At 35.8% G+C, this 18,543-nt stretch overlaps 1 protein-coding gene across 2 annotated transcripts in view; it reads left to right on the forward strand.

Moving 5' to 3' along the window:
* The window catches only part of LOC111884461 (callose synthase 7), a 35,908-nt gene extending 20,993 nt beyond the window's left edge, over positions 1-14,915 (forward strand). For both annotated transcript variants that reach the window (XM_023880788.3, XM_023880789.3), the window contains exons 33-41: positions 10,271-10,393; positions 10,472-10,590; positions 12,090-12,173; positions 12,256-12,368; positions 12,515-12,744; positions 12,828-13,625; positions 13,702-13,752; positions 13,853-14,035; positions 14,481-14,915. In XM_023880788.3, the coding sequence (XP_023736556.1) occupies positions 10,271-10,393; positions 10,472-10,590; positions 12,090-12,173; positions 12,256-12,368; positions 12,515-12,744; positions 12,828-13,625; positions 13,702-13,752; positions 13,853-14,035; positions 14,481-14,726 (1,947 nt within the window). In that variant the 3' untranslated portion in view covers positions 14,727-14,915. The remainder of the gene's footprint in view (positions 1-10,270; positions 10,394-10,471; positions 10,591-12,089; positions 12,174-12,255; positions 12,369-12,514; positions 12,745-12,827; positions 13,626-13,701; positions 13,753-13,852; positions 14,036-14,480) is intronic.
* Positions 14,916-18,543: the final 3,628 nt, after the last annotated feature.

The following is an 18,543-nucleotide window of genomic DNA, read 5'->3' on the forward strand; positions in this document are numbered from 1 at the left end:
TGATGTCCTGGGTGTCCTAAACGAGCATGCCATGGCAAGTTGTTATCAGCAACAAAGGCGGAAGCAGTGGAAGTGTAGGTGAACGGATAGAGATGGCTTGTGCTATCATGTCTGCTGAGGATCTTCCTAGTCTGGTAGTCCTTCACAAAGAAGCCAAAAGGATCAAAGTCACAAGAAACCCAATTATCAGTGGTAAATTGTCTAACAGAAATAAGGTTTTTGATAATTTGAGGAGAAAACAACACGTTTTTGAGATGCAATGGTTTGGAAGATGATGGTAGGGAGGTATTTCTAGATCCTTGGATTGACAGCGACTGACCATTACCAACATATATAGACTTAGTAGATGTAACAGAGGAAGGAATAGTAACCATACCTGCATCAGATGTCATGTGGTTTGTTGCTCCCGAATCCATAAACCACTGATTATCAGTTTCTGGTTGAACATTCAAAGCCCCGAAAGCTTGACCCAGGTCATTAACATCCAAGGGGTTAAGGTCAGTGAGATTAACTTGTGGAGCATTTACGGGTTGCGGAGGTGGTGGAGTAGGTCCACGATTCTGATAGTGTGGCATGGTCCAAGGAGGTTGAGTCCAGCCCGATTGAGTAGGATATGGGCATGGTGGTGGAGCTGCCCACCATGGGGCCCACTGTTGGGAGTGCTGGGCTGCCCAAGGTGGTGGCGATACTGCATAAGGAGCAACAGACCTGGGACCTGAAGGTCGTGAGCCAAATTGGTTTGATGGTGGCTGATTGCGGCGGCCGGAGGGGCGGCGCTGGTTGTTGCGAGGAGCTGAGTCACGACGAGCAGGGGCAGGAGCAGGTGTCGGTTGATCCCGCGAGACGGCTGCAATGACAGGTGTTGGGATATGAGCAGAGTCACAGGCCAATTGGCATCGTTGTTCATGGTCTAACATATTACAAGCATCTTCCCATGAAGGAAATTCATGATTGATTTGAGAGGCTGTGACATCGAATTCAGGGGGAAGACCATGAACAAGTTGAAGAACCAATCGGGTCTCGGTAACCGGGTTATCTATGTCGGTGAGTTTGTCAGCAATCTCCTTCAATCGTTGGCAATAGGCCTCGAGGGAGGGCATGGACCGGAGCGTGAGATTGACAAACTCTTGTTCAAGTGCAGCAACCCTGGATCCCTTGTTGTTGTGGAAGATGTTCTTCACTCTATTCCAGGCTTGGTATGCAGTAGATTCAGTCTCTAGCACCCATACAAGCAATTCGTCTGACAGTGTAGCATAGATCCATTGTAAAACGATTGCATCAATCTCCTTCCATGATGTGTGACTTGGGTCGGTGGGAGCTGGTGAAGGTGTTCCATCAATGTGTTTGAGTACCTTGTACCCAGTAGCATTGAGGCGAAAGAGCTTCACCCTTGTAGCATAAGAAACCTTTGATCCATCCAATATCCTGACTTTATGTTGGATATTAGTTACAGAATAGACGGGGTGGAGAGTAGCCGCTAACGGCTGTGATTTAGAAGCATCACCCATCGATATCAAGAGCCTGAAGGAAAGGTGGCAGAGGCGGCTTGTGAACAGGCAGCGACAATGTGTTTCCTAGGGTAGAGGGCGACTGCGCTCTGATACCATGAAAGTAGGAAACCCTGTTGTTCCATTGATTTGCCCATAGGGGATATATACAATACAATCAGGTCTATAACTATGGAAACACGTATACATCAAAATAATAAAAGATATTTACAATAAAACATAATATATATCTAATATATCTATATATATATATATATATATATATATATATATATATATATATATATATATATATATATATATATATATATATATATATATATTGACTAATAAGTACATCAAAAGTACAATGTTAAAAAAAACATGAATATCCCAAAACGAGTCATTTAGTTATCACATAACATGTAATCAGTTTCATAAATTGTACCGCATCACATACTTGATATTTTTATCACTATAATAAGTTGATATTAGTCATTGTTCTAATCTTCATTAATAATTACTCTTCACTAATAATTACTCTTCATTAATCATTATAATTATTCATCACTTTATAATATTTTTAAATATTAATCTTCATTATCATCGCTTTACTTCCTTATTATGAGTCTTTTTATTATGAGCCTTTATGTTTATCATTAACCCAAAAGGAAATACCCCATTCACTACTAACGTGACTGAATCGACCTAATGCACTAACTGAGACGTTACTCTCACTAGTAATGTTGTCCCCGGTGTGTTGCTTTGCTACTCCGATGATGCATATACAAGTTCATGAGTTTTAGATTGAGAGTGGCACTTGTTATCTGTCCCCCCGTTGTGCTGTGTTCACTACTTTGACAATGCATATCCAGTACATGAGTTGTTGCTTGTTGTTATCTTTCTGTCATTAGATACTTCTCACTCAAACATGATGTTTTTACTTGGCATCCATCAATCGCCAACATTAATCCTGTCCCAACATCAATGGACCATGTACTAAATGGTTGCCTCAAAAAAACCACTCGACTTCAGACATGGCTTAAGCGCTTATCCTATCGGTATTCTTTCAACCTATCAGGCCATCAGAAAATCTGAGTAGGATGAACGCCTAAGTCTAGTTTCCTACCCTCATCCCTCTAAGTATGTTTCCCCATATTAGTTTTATTATTAAATACATACAAAAGGGCCTTTTACATTTCATCGTATTCTCATCATAATATAATCATGCATACCACATCATCACTTTAATAGCCATGTTATATCACTAGCATGCGTTGTGATAATCATAGACAACATAATTTCCAGAAAAACACAGTATACATACATCACATATCATAATCAAATTATACCCCTCTTTCTAGCATGATCATATTCACACAATTCACACACAAACATAATATCAAATATCTAGCTGGCAATACACCCTAGACATTCCTTCCACGGTAAAGAACAAGACATTTCAAACATATACATCATTCACAATCAGGCACATAATTCCTATAACATCCTAGTATCAATTCACACATTCTAGGATATGAGATTTCCCCAACAAAGTACTAGGATTACAAGATAAGATGATTCACATCTACTCCAAGTTATGGGAAGAAATGAAGAGAGGAAGACACTCTTTTGGAAGAAATTAAGCAACCTAAAAGAGTATATAAAAGCCCTTAAAAAATGATCCCTAAAAACAGAAAGTGGCCAAGACAACGCAGTTTTCACGCCGTGAGTAGTGTGAGACCATGCCACGGTTTGGTCGACAAGTCGCGAATCGGAAAAACACAAACCCCTTCACCGCGCCGCAGACACTGGTGTGTCGCCCATGGGAATACTGACTGTTACAAAAATGTTTTTCGATGATCTACCCTCTCATGTCTTATCAAAAGCCCTTTAGGGGGGATTTCAACCATACCAAGCTATGATTAAGTGTCCATAATGGTTAGGACACTTTGAGGATCAACACAATACTTTATACCATGGATTTCTCACAATCTGTGGATATCTCTTGAGTACGACTTAAAGGAATAGTAAAGAGCTCAAGGAAAGTATACATACCTTCTGAAAAATTCTTAAGAACACTAGGGATTGGATAGAGAGGACACATTCTAATGAACGCCACCAAACTCCACCAAGATGGGCAAAATTTTCACTTCAATGACTTCTACTCCAATGATGGAAAGCACTCAAGAACACTCTCTCACTCTAGGGTTTGTTGGTTGCAAATGGAATGAAATTCCTAGGTTTTAGGGTTGGGATAGGTTATATACTCCATAAGTTACAAACTCAGCCCTCAATGTATGAGAAAATTACCCCATGGTCCATATACATGATCAATTATTGTTTTCTTACAATCTGGCCCTCGTAACTTAAATTCAACTAAGATAAAAGGTTAACTTAAGAAAATACATAAAATAAACTAACCTCGATGAAAAAATGGGAAAATTCAGGTTGTTACATGTACCCTCAACCCCTTAAGGGAGGGACGCCTTTAAAAACGTCTAAGAGCCCCTTGGTCATCACTGTCCCTATGATTTCATGATTCAAACACATGAAAGAAGGGTAGATTTTCATGAAATTTAACATACCAAGATAAAATATATCTATTAAGTGTAGGAGAAAAACATTTATCTCCTTTTTGGAGCTAGGAGTAACCAAGAAAGACATACTTTAAGGACTTTGGATCCAACTTAGTTACGTGTGGTCGGGTGTCACAAACAAAACAAGAATTACCAAAGATCTTTGGATGGAGCAATGATATTGTATGGAATAAGGTTGAGAGTCAAATTCCAACATCCAAATCAACTGAGATTATACGACTGATGAGAAAGCTGGAAGTGGAAATTGCATTCGACAAAAAGGTTTTAAGGATAGCCATTTGGAGTATAAGAGTTCTCGATACCTCAAGTAAATGACAACTCTTAGGTTCTATAGAGTCGGAACATCAACGCAACATGATGTATATGGAATGATATTTTGGTGCATATAAGACTGAACGGTTTGAGATGAATACTCTTTTGCATTATCAATATATAGGGTTCTGTCGAACACTTAGTTCGACTTTTCATAAGGTGAACTCAAGTAGTTCAAGAATAATCACGAACAAGATTAACAAAGTACTTCAACCTAATTTTAGATGTAACATGATACAAACCCTAAAAAACGAAATGGACTAAGTCAAAAGGGAATATATGCAACCCTTTTATTTACTTTATGACTTAAATGAATACGTTGATGTTTAGAAAACTGATATGACTCACACTATAAAGATTAAAAATAAGAAAAATCAGGACATAACTTCTTCAAATTATGTAGGGAAGGATGTACTAATCTAAAGCGAGCTTCAATTAGAGACAATGAATTGGAGGAAGTCAATAGGTATGGTGTTTGGATTTCAAATATGTATCTAGGTCATCATATTCCCGTCCTTTGCTAATAATCTTCTTCGTCGATAAATCTAAGAACATAAATCAGAAAGAATGAGACAATACACTTTAAAGCACGAGTAATTTTGCTGACGGATAACATATTAAACAAAAAGTTAGGCTCAAGACCGAATATAATGAAACCAATGGGATAAGTTTAATGGTTCCAAAACCAAGGATAAGTAGGGTAGATCCATCGGCCGTCATCAATTGTGACATGGGATGAAGACATAGGTTTATTGAAATTGGAAAATAATCATATGATTACTTGTCATGTGATTCGAATTCAGAAGCACCAAATCTGTCACCCATTTAGAGATAGAAGATAATAAGTATTTACTAGATTTACATGCCCCGGTAAATAAAACAGTTGGATTCTCTGTTCCCATGAGTTCCCTTGAGTCGAGCATACTTATCACAAAGTATATTGTTAATGTTCTCCAAAAGTAAAAAACATGTGATGAATGGGTCCTTCTGATTTCTAGCCAATAGATTCTTGCATGTGTGTTTAGTATAACCGAGATCAAGGAAATAGTAACACTCGACATCATCAGAAAGTTTGCGAGTTAGTGGTACGGTTACTATGACCTCTTTTGAAGCTCCCCGTGGCCCCTACGAGATCCTCCTTAAAAACTACCATGCAATCCTCGTCGACTAACTAAGGTAATACAATGATCAGAGGTTTTAGAGGATGAAGGCTCTTATTTTGAAAAACATAAAAAAAAATGTTTCCTAACGGCAAGGAAATGCATATTCGTTCAAAAAACTTAGATCTAATACCACCTCTGGTTTTAGTACGAACAGAAAACTTATGATGGAAATATGTTCCCTCCTAAGTTTTCATAACTTTCATATTAACACTTAAGAGAAAAATAGATTTGAGTTCCTCTTAAACTTTGTTGAACTCCTTGACAAAAATAGTAAACGACTTATCCTAATCTTCCTCATGATAGAATGACTTATAGATGTAGATTCAAGAAAGATTGATTTACTTAATTAGAGTAGAGGAAAGAAAGGTAGTCTATTAGTTCCTTCACATGTGGTGATTAAACAAGGAAGAAACAAAATGTTCAATATTACTGCTAATTTGTAAAAACAGAAGGCTCAAGGTAGTCTATTAGTTCCTTTACCATAGGTTATGACCCTCACAAATGAGGGACTGTATCTCATGTGAGATGGGAGGTTATTCTCATGCTTTTGAGATAGAGTCGAATAGTTTCGTTCCATTCAAGTAAGTTGGAGTAGTTTAAATTGTTATCAGTGAGTCTAGTGAGTCTAACAACTACCACCTTAAAAATAATACGTGGGCCACTACTACTGCTAGAAATTTGTCATCTCCTCTCGACGTATTAAGAGGACAACTTGAACTCAAAATCACATAAAAATGAGAAAAGGAATAGAACCAGATTGGAACCCAAAAAATCTCGGATGGTGAAATATGAACCAATGAGATTGGAAGAATTCCAAATGTCGGCACCACACCAAATATCAAAACCAAAACAGTGCTCACATGCTCTCACGTGTCGGTGCATGGTCGAACATTTAAAATGAGATGCGACACGTGTAGCTCATACTATGTTCAGAATGGTGGCATGTTTTTAGATCTTCCTAATGGGGGGATTCTGAAGACAACGATGATGGCATTGAGACAAAACGCACTCTTGAAATGGACATTCTCATGATAAGAGATTTGATAGGTTTGTACTTATAGATTACTCCCATTCACAATCAAAACCAAACCTTCTATCCATTAAAAAAAATTCTCTCTCTTCCACCTATCAACCCTAACTTTTCACACCCATCGGCAAACCAACTCAAACCATTTTTTATTATATAAATCGTCTTTAAGATTATTTTTTATTCTACTAATATTTATAAAATAAAAATAAAAATAATTTATTTAGTTAAAATTAATAAATTATTTATTTTAAATATAAAACTAACTAAAAGTATTTTACATTTATGAAACAAACTTAATAAAATAGAGAAACCAAGTTAAAATCAAAACATGAAATACAAGATTATTGATATGGAAGGTGCAAAAACAACATAATCGTCCATTAGTGCCAAAAAAATTTCATATATGCTCAATCAAATCATTTTAAGCGTGTCATGATCTTCTCTATTATGAAGTTGTGCAATTTTGGTCATATAACGGATAGGTCTGCAATTCGTTGAGTGAAATATTCTAATTTTTTTTCGTCATCTTCAATAGAGGTTCTTCATTGTTGGTTTGTAGGCCTGTCATCTAGAAATTGCACAACTTTATAATAGTGAAGGTATGTACCACGATAATATTATGATTGATAATACACACAATCATAATTTTCCCCATCATATCCTTGTCCATAAAAAATGGGTGTCAAAGAAATGTAAAACGAGATTGTAAAACTCCAAAGTCTAGTTCAACATCGTTTTTAGTGGCCTCTTGATGTTCAACAAACAACTTTTGTTTCTGAAGTTGGGGGGAGTTATTGACTTGAAAAAAGCATCCCATGAAGGATATATATCATCAGTGGGATAATATGCCATATTAGTTTCCCGTATATTCATGACGTAACTCCTATGGGTGTTCGGCCTGCTAAGACATCATCAAAAATAAGAGATCGGCTGAGGACGTTAATGTCATTGCATATACCTGGTGTTCGAAAGAATTCATTCCATATCCATAAGTCATAAAATGTAATGGCTTCCAAAATGATTGTTGGTTTACTGCTTCTACATGCATATTTTCTAGCCTAAGTGGTGGGGCAATTTTTCCATATCCAGTGCATAGAATCAATGCTTCCTATCATACCTAGAAATCCACGTTACTCCGTATACGAACTAGTCTTGCCAAATCAGCTTCATTGAGCCTTCTAAGATACTCTATATTGAAATATTAAATGATACCTTCTAAAAACTTTATTACAACATCCCTTATCACAATTTCACTCATTCTCAAATACTCATCGTGCGCATTTGTTGATGTCCAATATGCCAAGACCTGCATAGGTACGGTATTTCTGCAATAAGGAAAGACCTTGTCTACCGGTAGCATTACGTCTTTGTTGAAAATATAGGTCATTAGTTGTAACCGTTTTCACTATATGGATAAATAGTGATCTTTATATACAAAATCTATGCTGAAAGGTATCTTGATCATATGTTGGGTTTTGAAAAGAGTAGTCCTCCATTAGACGTGCCTCATCATGCTCACGTTCTTAATCACAATACCCCCTTCTTGATTTGGGAGGATGATCTTCTATTAGTAATTCAATGATGAGTTCAGCAAGTTTTTGAGTATGTTGAACGACCTGTGCTTCCCATTCTGAATATTTATTCAAACTAGGTGAGTTTTCATTATAAGACATTTTTCAAAGAGATAAAAAAATGAAGAGTTAGTGTTGGATATTAAAGTATGATGGTCCTATAGTCTATTAATACTAAAAATAATGATTTAAATTTTTTATAATTATGAATAGCGATAATGTTAAATTGCTTTATCAAATAAAATCCAAACATCTAATACAAGGTTGACACCTTAAAATGAAGATAATATTCGATTTGGTAGATGATATGATGAAATTGACAACTCTATGTTCAATAAATATGATACTGACGACTTAATGTGTAAAAAAGATTTATGAACAACATTACTTAATAAAATATATTACAAATATGTGAGATACAAAAATACAATATCTTACAAATACATGCCACATAAAACTCCATAATTAAATGTCTTACAAGTGTATTAGAAGATAAACTGAATATCAAACACATAGTGAATGGTAATCAGTTTTCATAAAACTTTGACATCCGAAAATGTTTCATGTTTTCTTCTTCAAGCGATAAATGATACTTTTGTAGTAGTGTGTTCAGATGCATAAGTTGCATCTTCATTAGCTCCCATTCATTTATTTTTTGCTCCCTTTCTTCAATTTTTTCCCTTTCTTTATCCATTTCAATTATTTTTTCATGACTTCAAGTTCATTTTCTCTAGTAAGACACAGTGAATGAAGTTTTGTAGTAATTTCATTAGAAGCCTTCCTTTTCCCTTTTTTAGCTGCATCGCAACATTTTGGATGTTTAACTGTTAAACCATCGCTAGTTGGCGTTTCTGGGTTGGAATGGACACAATACTCCCCTTCTTCAGTAGTCCTTGATCTTTTTGTGCTGCCGCCACTTTTTTCATTACCCGCTTCACATTCAGGACGATAACGTGTTGTGTCACAATGTAACTCTAAAGCCTATTTCTCGTGTTTACACATAACTTCATTAAAAAAATAATGTCGTTAAAGTTGTTCCTACTTGCCTCATAAATTTTATGGGCTTCATTCTCAGCATCTTTCTCTTTCCGACTCATTCCATTTGTTCGGAGATTTTCTTCTTTATAAACACCAACCCACTTTTGTGCATTTTCACTAAGTTGCTTATAATGACCACTCATTTGATCTTCGTTCTTTTTATTAAGCTTTTATGGATATTCAGCCCGAGCAACATCATACAGTTCCTTCATTTGTTCCCCGGATCATGTTTTTATTTTGGTTTTTTCCACACTTCTTATCTTCACTAGCAAAAGACAATGCTGACATTAAAGCGACATCTTCAACATCATTCCATTTTTAGCCTCGTGGTTGTTTTTCAGTATTTTGTCATGTTTGAAGATTATTTGTAACATGGTCGTGGTTGGGAGTTAAAAAAAACAGAGATTTTTGAGGATTAGAACAATTTTAAGTGTCTCCAAGATTTATGTAAAAATTTGGAAACGAACCATCCATATTTAGAAAATACTAATCAAAAGAGATTAAAAATACAAAATGGAGATTCGATATGAAAATATGATGATATCATACTTTATTTATATATAAAACAAGTTTTAAATATCAGTATTTTTTTAAATTTTCTAAAATGGATAATTTTTAATTTTATTGGATATATAATTTTATCCTATAAAAGTCTCAGCTTTCATTTTCATTAAGACAAGTAGCTTAAAATATATAAAAAAATTGACCAACTTGACTGTTGATACACCCACTCCGTCGGTGGGTTTTGCTTTAGTTTCTCATTTTTTTAAATATTATTTTGGTGACCAATTGATTTTTTTTGTCACCAATGGGCATAGTCTAACCTAGTTATGATACTGTAATCATAAACTCAATAATACTTATGTATATCATCTTGATTTAAAACTAGGGAAATGTAATATATAAACCGAGGGAAACCCAAATCCAGGGAAAGACAATCTCTATGCTCAATGAGAATTATCACACATCAACATTCTAACATGCATAAAATAACTAATTGATGATGGATTAAAGTTTACCTTTGTGTATTTTTGTTGTTAATTGTTATCATGGAATATTCACATGATAGGAAATATACCGTATCAAGCTTCCTGGCAATCCTTCAAAAATCGGTGAAGGAAAACCTGAAAACCAAAATCATGCGATTATTTTTACTCGTGGAGAAGCATTGCAGACAATCGACATGAATCAGGTAATTTAGTACTTTACAAAAGTTTCTTTTTTATTATCTTTTAGAAGCATTGTCAAATATCTTAAATTATAAATATAGGACAATTACTTTGAGGAAGCATTCAAAATGAGAAATGTATTGGAGGAATTTGATAAGGATCAACATGGCCAACGTAGACCAACAATATTGGGGTTGAGAGAACATATCTTCACCGGAAGGTTTGTATAGTTTCATATTTACTTATTATAAAGCTTGTGATGTTAAACCTTCCAAAAGCCACATTCCCCACTTGCATCTCATATATATGGGAGAAGTGAATATACCCTAAATATATATAATCTTAGGTATCTAAACCTAACATAATACACCGTTTTGTATCATATATGCATTATAAGGCTTTTAAACTTCAACCCCTAACTTGATTTATTTTTAAGATTTCCGAAATTTCACTATTATGTTACTCTTACATCACATCTTTCTGCAGACCTACTAGACTATATATTATAGTTGAAAATGCAAATTACTTAAGAGGAAGATAATGTTGAAATTTATAAAAATCTTGGAAGTAAATCAAGTTAGTATTTGAATTTTAAGAACTCTGGACGATTACAATGCATATATGATACAAAACGAAGTAATATAATGAGCTTGGGTGCCTAAGCTTATATACCTTTAAGGCTATTTATGTTGGAAGAATTAGGGTTTATGTTGGAGATCTGGATACCCCTTGGATCGTGTGAACACTTTTGGAACTGATATTTGTACCATATGCCTGAGTTGCAAGAAATTCAGCCTAGGATAATCCAAGATGACACTTACGAATCTAGGCACATAAATCGTAAGCCAAATTTCCGGAAGGATTTTATGTTCATCTGAAGAAAAGAGAGCTAATGGTTGCGTTCCTCTTCTCAAAGAGAAGAGTCGTTTATATAATAAACGAGATTTAGAGTTTGTCTCTTTGGGTTGGCCGTTATGGGTTGCTTTGTAAGCAAGTCAGGGAAATCCGGAATTTAATGAGGAAATCAATGGTTTCCAAAACTGACGAATTTCGTCAGTTTTACCATAATCAACATCAAGATAATCACCCCAACCAGGGGCTCTGCCACTTGGACCCCACTAGGGGCGCTACCCCTAGATCCCGCCAAAGGGGCGCTGCCCCCGGACCCTTGACTTGTCGTTGAACCGACTTCTAAATTGATATTATACATGCGTGCACTCCGCACATACCCTTACATATATTATAGTACAAATTATGAAACCCCTTAGCTCACATGTAAGTTCCAATTACATAAAATGATATGGTAACACTAAAATCACCAACAAATATATATATATATATATATATATATATATATATATATATATATATATATATATATATATATATATAATATTTTATTATTTACATTTTGGCTTATAAATAGAAGTTGTATCAGGTCATTGTAACCCACAATTGAAGCAAGTTGTTTCTGCCTTGTAATGCCTTTTCTAGTAAAAAGGCTTTTGATAACACCTAATTTTTTGTCCCATGTTACCATCTATTTTGCTTTGTATTTACGGCCACTATAACCAATCATTCTCTATGGTTTTTAGCACTAAACTACTACACGCACATTGATCATATAAGCCCCGACAAAGCTTTTCCAACTTTTGTTGGCCAAAATTTTAACGGATGGAAGGTTACCTTAATTCTTTCACTCGTTGAATTATTTTGCAGTGTATCATCACTAGCTTGGTTCACGTCCAACCAGGAGACAAGTTTTGTGACAATTGGCCAAAGGGTTTTAGCAGACCCTCTAAGGTATGATAATGAAAAATGGTTATATGAAATATAAACTCTGCTCTATGAATTCATTAATAGTTAGAATATTTATGCTTCACAGGGTGCGATTCCATTACGGTCACCCAGATATATTTGACAGGCTCTTTCACATCACAAGGGGTGGCATAAGTAAAGCTTCAAGAACCATCAACTTGAGCGGTGATATATTTTCAGGTAACTTTCTCATCATCCCAAAGATATTATGTTGTAGAACTGTTTCCACACAACAAAGACTTAAAATAGTGCAAAACTAGTTCTAATATCTTTAAAGTTATGTTCTTGAACTGCCCTATGAATTTAATCTAATTACATTTTTCCAGGTTATAGTTCCACTCTGCGTGGAGGTTATGTCACACATTATGAATATATCCAAGTAGGCAAGGGTCGTGATGTTGGTATGAATCAGATATCCCTTTTTGAATCCAAAGTTGCAAATGGAAATGGTGAACAGACGCTTAGCCGTGATGTTTACCGACTTGGTCGCCGCTTTGATTTTTACCGAATGTTATCATTCTACTACACCACAGTTGGTTTCTACTTTAGCAGCATGGTATAACAAAATAAAAACTACTTCTATTTACTTATAACTTTTACAATATTATTACTTGCATTAAATAACTTCTTTTGATCCAGGTTACTGTGCTCATTGTTTATGCATTTTTATATGGACGTATATATATGGTTATGAGTGGGTTGGAAGGGAGAATGGTAGAAGATGAAAGTCTTAATAGCAAAAAAGCCCTAGAAGAAGCTTTAGTCATCCAATCTGTCTTTCAGCTCGGTTTACTTCTCATGCTTCCTATGGTTATGGAAATAAGTATAGAAAGAGGATTTCGCACCGCATTACGCGACTTTATCGTAATGCAACTCCAACTAGCCTCTGTGTTTTTCACTTTCCAGCTTGGAACGAAAGCACATTACTTTGGAAGAACAATTCTACATGGAGGTTCAAAATATCGTGCCACGGGTCGTGGTTTTATTGTCTTCCATGCAAAATTTGCAGATAATTACAGGCTGTATTCGCGTAGTCACTTTGTGAAAGGGCTAGAATTGGCTATTCTGCTTATTATCTATCAGGCGTATGGGAACTCATACCGAAGTTCAAATCTATACTTATTCATTACGTTCTCGATATGGTTCCTGGTTGCTTCATGGTTGTTCGCTCCTTTTGTGTTCAATCCTTTGGGAATTGACTGGCAGAAAACAGTGGAGGATTGGACGGATTGGAAAAGGTGGGTAGGAAATCGTGGTGGGATTGGAATTGCACAAGATAAAAGTTGGGAATCATGGTGGGATGCAGAACAGCAGCATCTTAAGTACACAAACAAAAGGGGCAGAATTCTTGAAATTATACTTGCGTGTCGGTTCTTCATTTATCAGTATGGACTTGTGTATCGTCTTAATATTGCAGGTGGCAGCAAAAGTATACTGGTTTGTTTCCTCCTTCCTAGTTTATTTGTCTTGTATAGGGTGCAATCTATTCTCATTAATTATTTTATTTTGTCAGGTTTATGCGCTTTCATGGTTGGTCTTGATATCTGCTCTTCTAGAATTGAAGGTAAAAAAACTAAGTTGATCATCTATGATTATGTGGTAGACCTAGAAAGGCAATGCAAATCCTGAAAGCCTAATTGTATGGTGTATACTCTTTTTGTCAGTTGGTCTCAATGGCCAAACAGTTTGGCACATATTTACAGCTCATGTTCAGGATCTTAAAGGCATTTCTCTTCCTTGTCTTCCTTTCGATCATGACGGTCTTATTTGTTGTATGTGGCCTGACCATCAGTGACATATTTGTTGCCTTCCTTGCCTTTGTGCCAACTGGTTGGGCATTCATCTTGGTAAGTAACCCTTTGGATCAGTGTAGACTTGAGTGGTGTTTTTTTTACTTAATGGGCTTAATGAGTTAAACACTTAATCGAGATAACTATACATGGCTGTTAATCTCACTTCAACTAGAAAAAAATGACTTAATGGGTTGAGACATAAAAATTGGCTTAATGGTTTAACACTTAATCTCACTTCTTAAGTTGTTGGTTCAAATTTTCACAATAGTTAATCAGTTTATCAAGCATTTTGAAAAAGTAAAACAATAGACAAACCTATGTGTTTCTTTTTTACTTAATGCAGAAAGAATGAACTAATAGAGAATGTCATGGAACTAGGACTTTCCCCAATAAGTCATAACTTTTTACTAATTTATCTCATTCCTTCCATTTCCCCCAAGTGTACTGTCATTATTTAAAATATATTTATTGATAGTGTTTGTTTTATGGAACTGTGAAGATTGCTCAAGCGTGCAAGCCTTATGTAAAAGTCATGGGATTTTGGGACTCGGTAATGGAGTTAGGACGTGCATATGAGTGCTTGATGGGATTGGTAATATTTATGCCAATTGTTGTACTATCATGGTTCCCTTTTGTATCAGAGTTCCAAACAAAATTGCTTTTCAGTCAAGCATTGAGAAGAGGTCTTCAGATTTCAATGATTCTTGCTGGGAAGAAGGACAAGGAAAAGACTCAGCCAACTTGATAGGTAAAATCAGTCAACACCTTGTTAACAACTCAAAGAAAGTTTTGAATTTAGAACACTTCAATCCAAGATTTCATTTCTACATATGTTTTTATCTGTATGTATTCTTAAAATTCAAAATTCTTTTTAATGTTAATTGTAATTACAACTTATAATAGTTATTTTTTTGAGATCGGATCTTGATGAACATTGTCTGAGATTATAGTCATACATGTTCAAATATATATATATATATATATATATATATATATATATATATATATATATATATATATATATATATATATATATATATATATATATATATATTGATGGCATTCAAGGTAACAGATTTGTCTTAAAGAAGTCTACGGTTGTTTGATGTTCTCTAAACCAGAATCTTAGATGAAGTTGCAATAATCATTTCTACGTTCTTGACAAATCTTATTTTGATTCACCTAGGCACCTCAAAAAAAATCGAAGAAGTTTTATCATTCTGGTTTTATTTTTGTTCAATTTAAATGAAAAGAAGTAAAATGTAACTTGTTTCACCATTGACTTGACAATGATATGATAGTAAAATCACCGACATGATAAAATATTTGAAATAATTTTGAATGAATTATATAAATTGTCCTTGTAGTTTGCCAAAAATTATTGATTGTCTATATCCTAAAACTTTAACCATCTCCTTCTCCCATTATCAGTCCATGTGGTTTGGTATTTGCAACTCTTGTCCTTAGTCGGTTTAAAATGATCGATTAGCCCTCCCCTTTTTTTGTATTTATTAATTATTTAATATATTATAATAATTAATATAAATATATAAATGGTCCCACCCTCCGCCCCCTCCATCTCCCTCACCCTCTCCCCTTCCCTATCGCATGACCTTTCTTCTCCCTTTGTTTTCTCCGACGGCCAGTGCCTTCGTCGATAAGAGCACCATTGTTGAATCCATGAAGCTAGAGAGATTCGTTTTTGATTGCATCCTAACTCTCCTCCCTACCACATTATAATGTAGGGCCATGACCCGAAGATCAAGTATCAAAAGGCTTCGGGCTTTGGGAAAGAGAGGTGTAGATCCATTTGGATGTGGGTAATGTAGATTATGTGTTCCAAGAGTTCGGTTTGTGCTTTGGAGTCAAAGGGTAAAATGGGAAAAGTGGTGTTTCACACTTCTATTATGAATTAAGATTTTTATTTCGATGTGTTTGAAGTCAAAAGCAATTAGATAGGGTTGTAGAGCTCCTCAATACCTTTCCATGGATACAAAGATCATCAAAAACGGAGTTGGAACGAAGAAGTTATGATCGTTAGAAGTTAGGAAGGTTTCGGGCTTAGTCTAGTATGTTGGGCGTACAGGAAGTACGTTGGGCAACTGGGAATCCCTAGTACGCTGGGCGTACTAGGAGTATGATGGGCATACGCGATCAGAACCCAAACCCTATTTTTGTGGTTTGAACCCTATTTAAGCTCCTTAACTTCCCCAAACCCATTCCATTCTCAACCTCCACCTCTCCAACACCCTCCCTTGAAAACCCTAACCCTAGTTTGAGCCTTTTGAGGAAAATAAGGTGTTCTTGAGTGCTTTGGAGTGTTCTTGGTGAAGGGTTTTGAGTAAAACATCAATCCTATGGTGTACATGCAAACCCTAATAGCATTTGGATCTAGTTTGTCTGATGAACATGCAATTGAATCTCCAAAGCTATAAACCCTAGATCTATCATATAAGAACTGAAATAAGGGTTTAGTAATTACCTTTGATTGTTATATTGTAATAACAATCAATTCCTTGCTTTGATTGGCTTCAGAAAGCTTAGTTCCTCAAGTGCTACACCTCTAATGGAGTCACAAACACCACTAAGCAACAAGATGAAGAAGAGAAGAGAGGAGGCTGCCAAAATCGTCCAGAAACCCTAATCCAAGAGTTCACCCCGTTTTTGGTGCATAGAGGGCCTTTATATACATGTAGGTTATTAGGGTTTACAACTAGGAAACTCTAATCTGGCTGCTTAAGCCCTAAGCAGCCCATGGACTCCCTTAACATATCCATTGGATGAATTCTTAATGGGCTTCCCATAGAATTCGTTGTAACGCCCGCAAATCTGGGCTAGTCAAATTAGAGGCAATAGGGGTCGAAAACGACTTTTCGACAAAAGATTATTTAGAATAAATAATCTTAATCAAGTTGTAGAGTATGTTACAAGGTTTTCGTACATATAAAGAACGCCGAAAACTGAGTTATAACGAAGAAGTTATGACCCGTTGAAGTTTCGCGACGGAACCGGCACGATACCGAGAAGCGTAAATAGTGAATTTACGATAGAGCGAGATTTAGCCTTAGCGATCTAAACGAAAGTCATAGAATATGTTAAACTAAGAACATTGATAAAAAGAACGCCTAAATCTGACTTCGTATGAGGAAGTTATGAACTTTTTCTAAGATTTAGCATAGCAGTGCACAGCCCGAAATCTGAATTTTAGATCGGTCGATTTTTAGCCGACGGGATCTAAATGAAAGTTGTAGTACTCGTAAATACCAACGCGTGGATATAAAGAACGTCGATAATAGAGCTCGTATGCAAAAGTTATGGACGAAGCTTAGTCCCTACTTTTCGAGCGCGGCGAATTCGATACAGTTTTGTAAATACGAGATAGAATGAGAATTAGCCAACGAGGTCTAAATGAGAGTTGAAGATCTCATTAATAGGAACTCAACGGTAAAAAGACAGACAAAAATGGAGCTCGTATGCAAAAGTTATGGACGAAGCTTAGTCCCTACTTTTCGAGCGCGGCGAATTTGATACAGTTTTGTAAATCCGAGATAGAATGAGAATTAGCCAACGAGGTCTAAATGAAAGTTGAAGATCTCATTAATAGGAACTCAACAGTAAAAAGACAGACAAAAACGGAGCTCGTATGCAAAAGTTACGGACGAAGCTTGGAGACTACTTTACTATACACTTCCTATAAATACAAGGGTGAACTCCTCATATTTTCTTCACACCATAAGCCTTTCTTTCTCTCTCTAACTTCTCTCTAACCTCCCTAAACCCCTCCCAAGTCTAGGGAACCTCCCTATCACGAGAAGAAAGCCCCAGAGTGCCCGACGGCTCCGAGAAGAAAAGCTTTCGGCTCGGAAACGCTGCTCCAGCGAAGCCCGGTTTTTAATAAAAACCCGCTGTAAGTGAGCTACGCCTATAGTATATTTAATATAGATTTTATTTAATTATAGTAACATTGTTAGGACCTTAAAATAATTATTTAGGCTATTATTATGAGTTATATTGAGTGTTATTTAACGCTTATATAATAGTAATAATAGCTAGACTATTAAATTAGTCTCGTCAAGCGTTAGACTAAACTCTAGTGGTAATGATACTAGGTTTCGTCAAGGGATAATTGTTTTAAGAGTAACGAAGTGCTGTCCGAGTGCCGACTCACCACCTTTCAAGTGAGTGCATAGTCCCTTTCATCTTACACATAGATATGAAGTATTTTATATAAACTACGTGCTATGTGTGCACATTATCTGAATACTTGCTGTCTATGTTGGTTGAACGTTTTATACATGTTTTAAAGGACTTAAACTGTATACGTATTTTATATATACGAAAATGTTGGGTATGAGATGGGTAGACGAATGATGAGAGATAGAAGATGACGTGAGTATACATTGGCAGCTATAGACTTAGTGCCTATAGGACAAACACCGGTAGCTATGGACTTAGTACCTTTTAGACGTTGGTAGCTATGGATTTAGTACCTGTTGGGAATTGGTAGCTATGGACTTAGTACCTATTAGTTAGACGCTGGTAGCTAAGGATTTAGTACCTGT

Source organism: Lactuca sativa, chromosome 3 (genome assembly GCF_002870075.4).
Source record: "Lactuca sativa cultivar Salinas chromosome 3, Lsat_Salinas_v11, whole genome shotgun sequence".
NCBI lineage: Eukaryota > Viridiplantae > Streptophyta > Magnoliopsida > Asterales > Asteraceae > Lactuca > Lactuca sativa.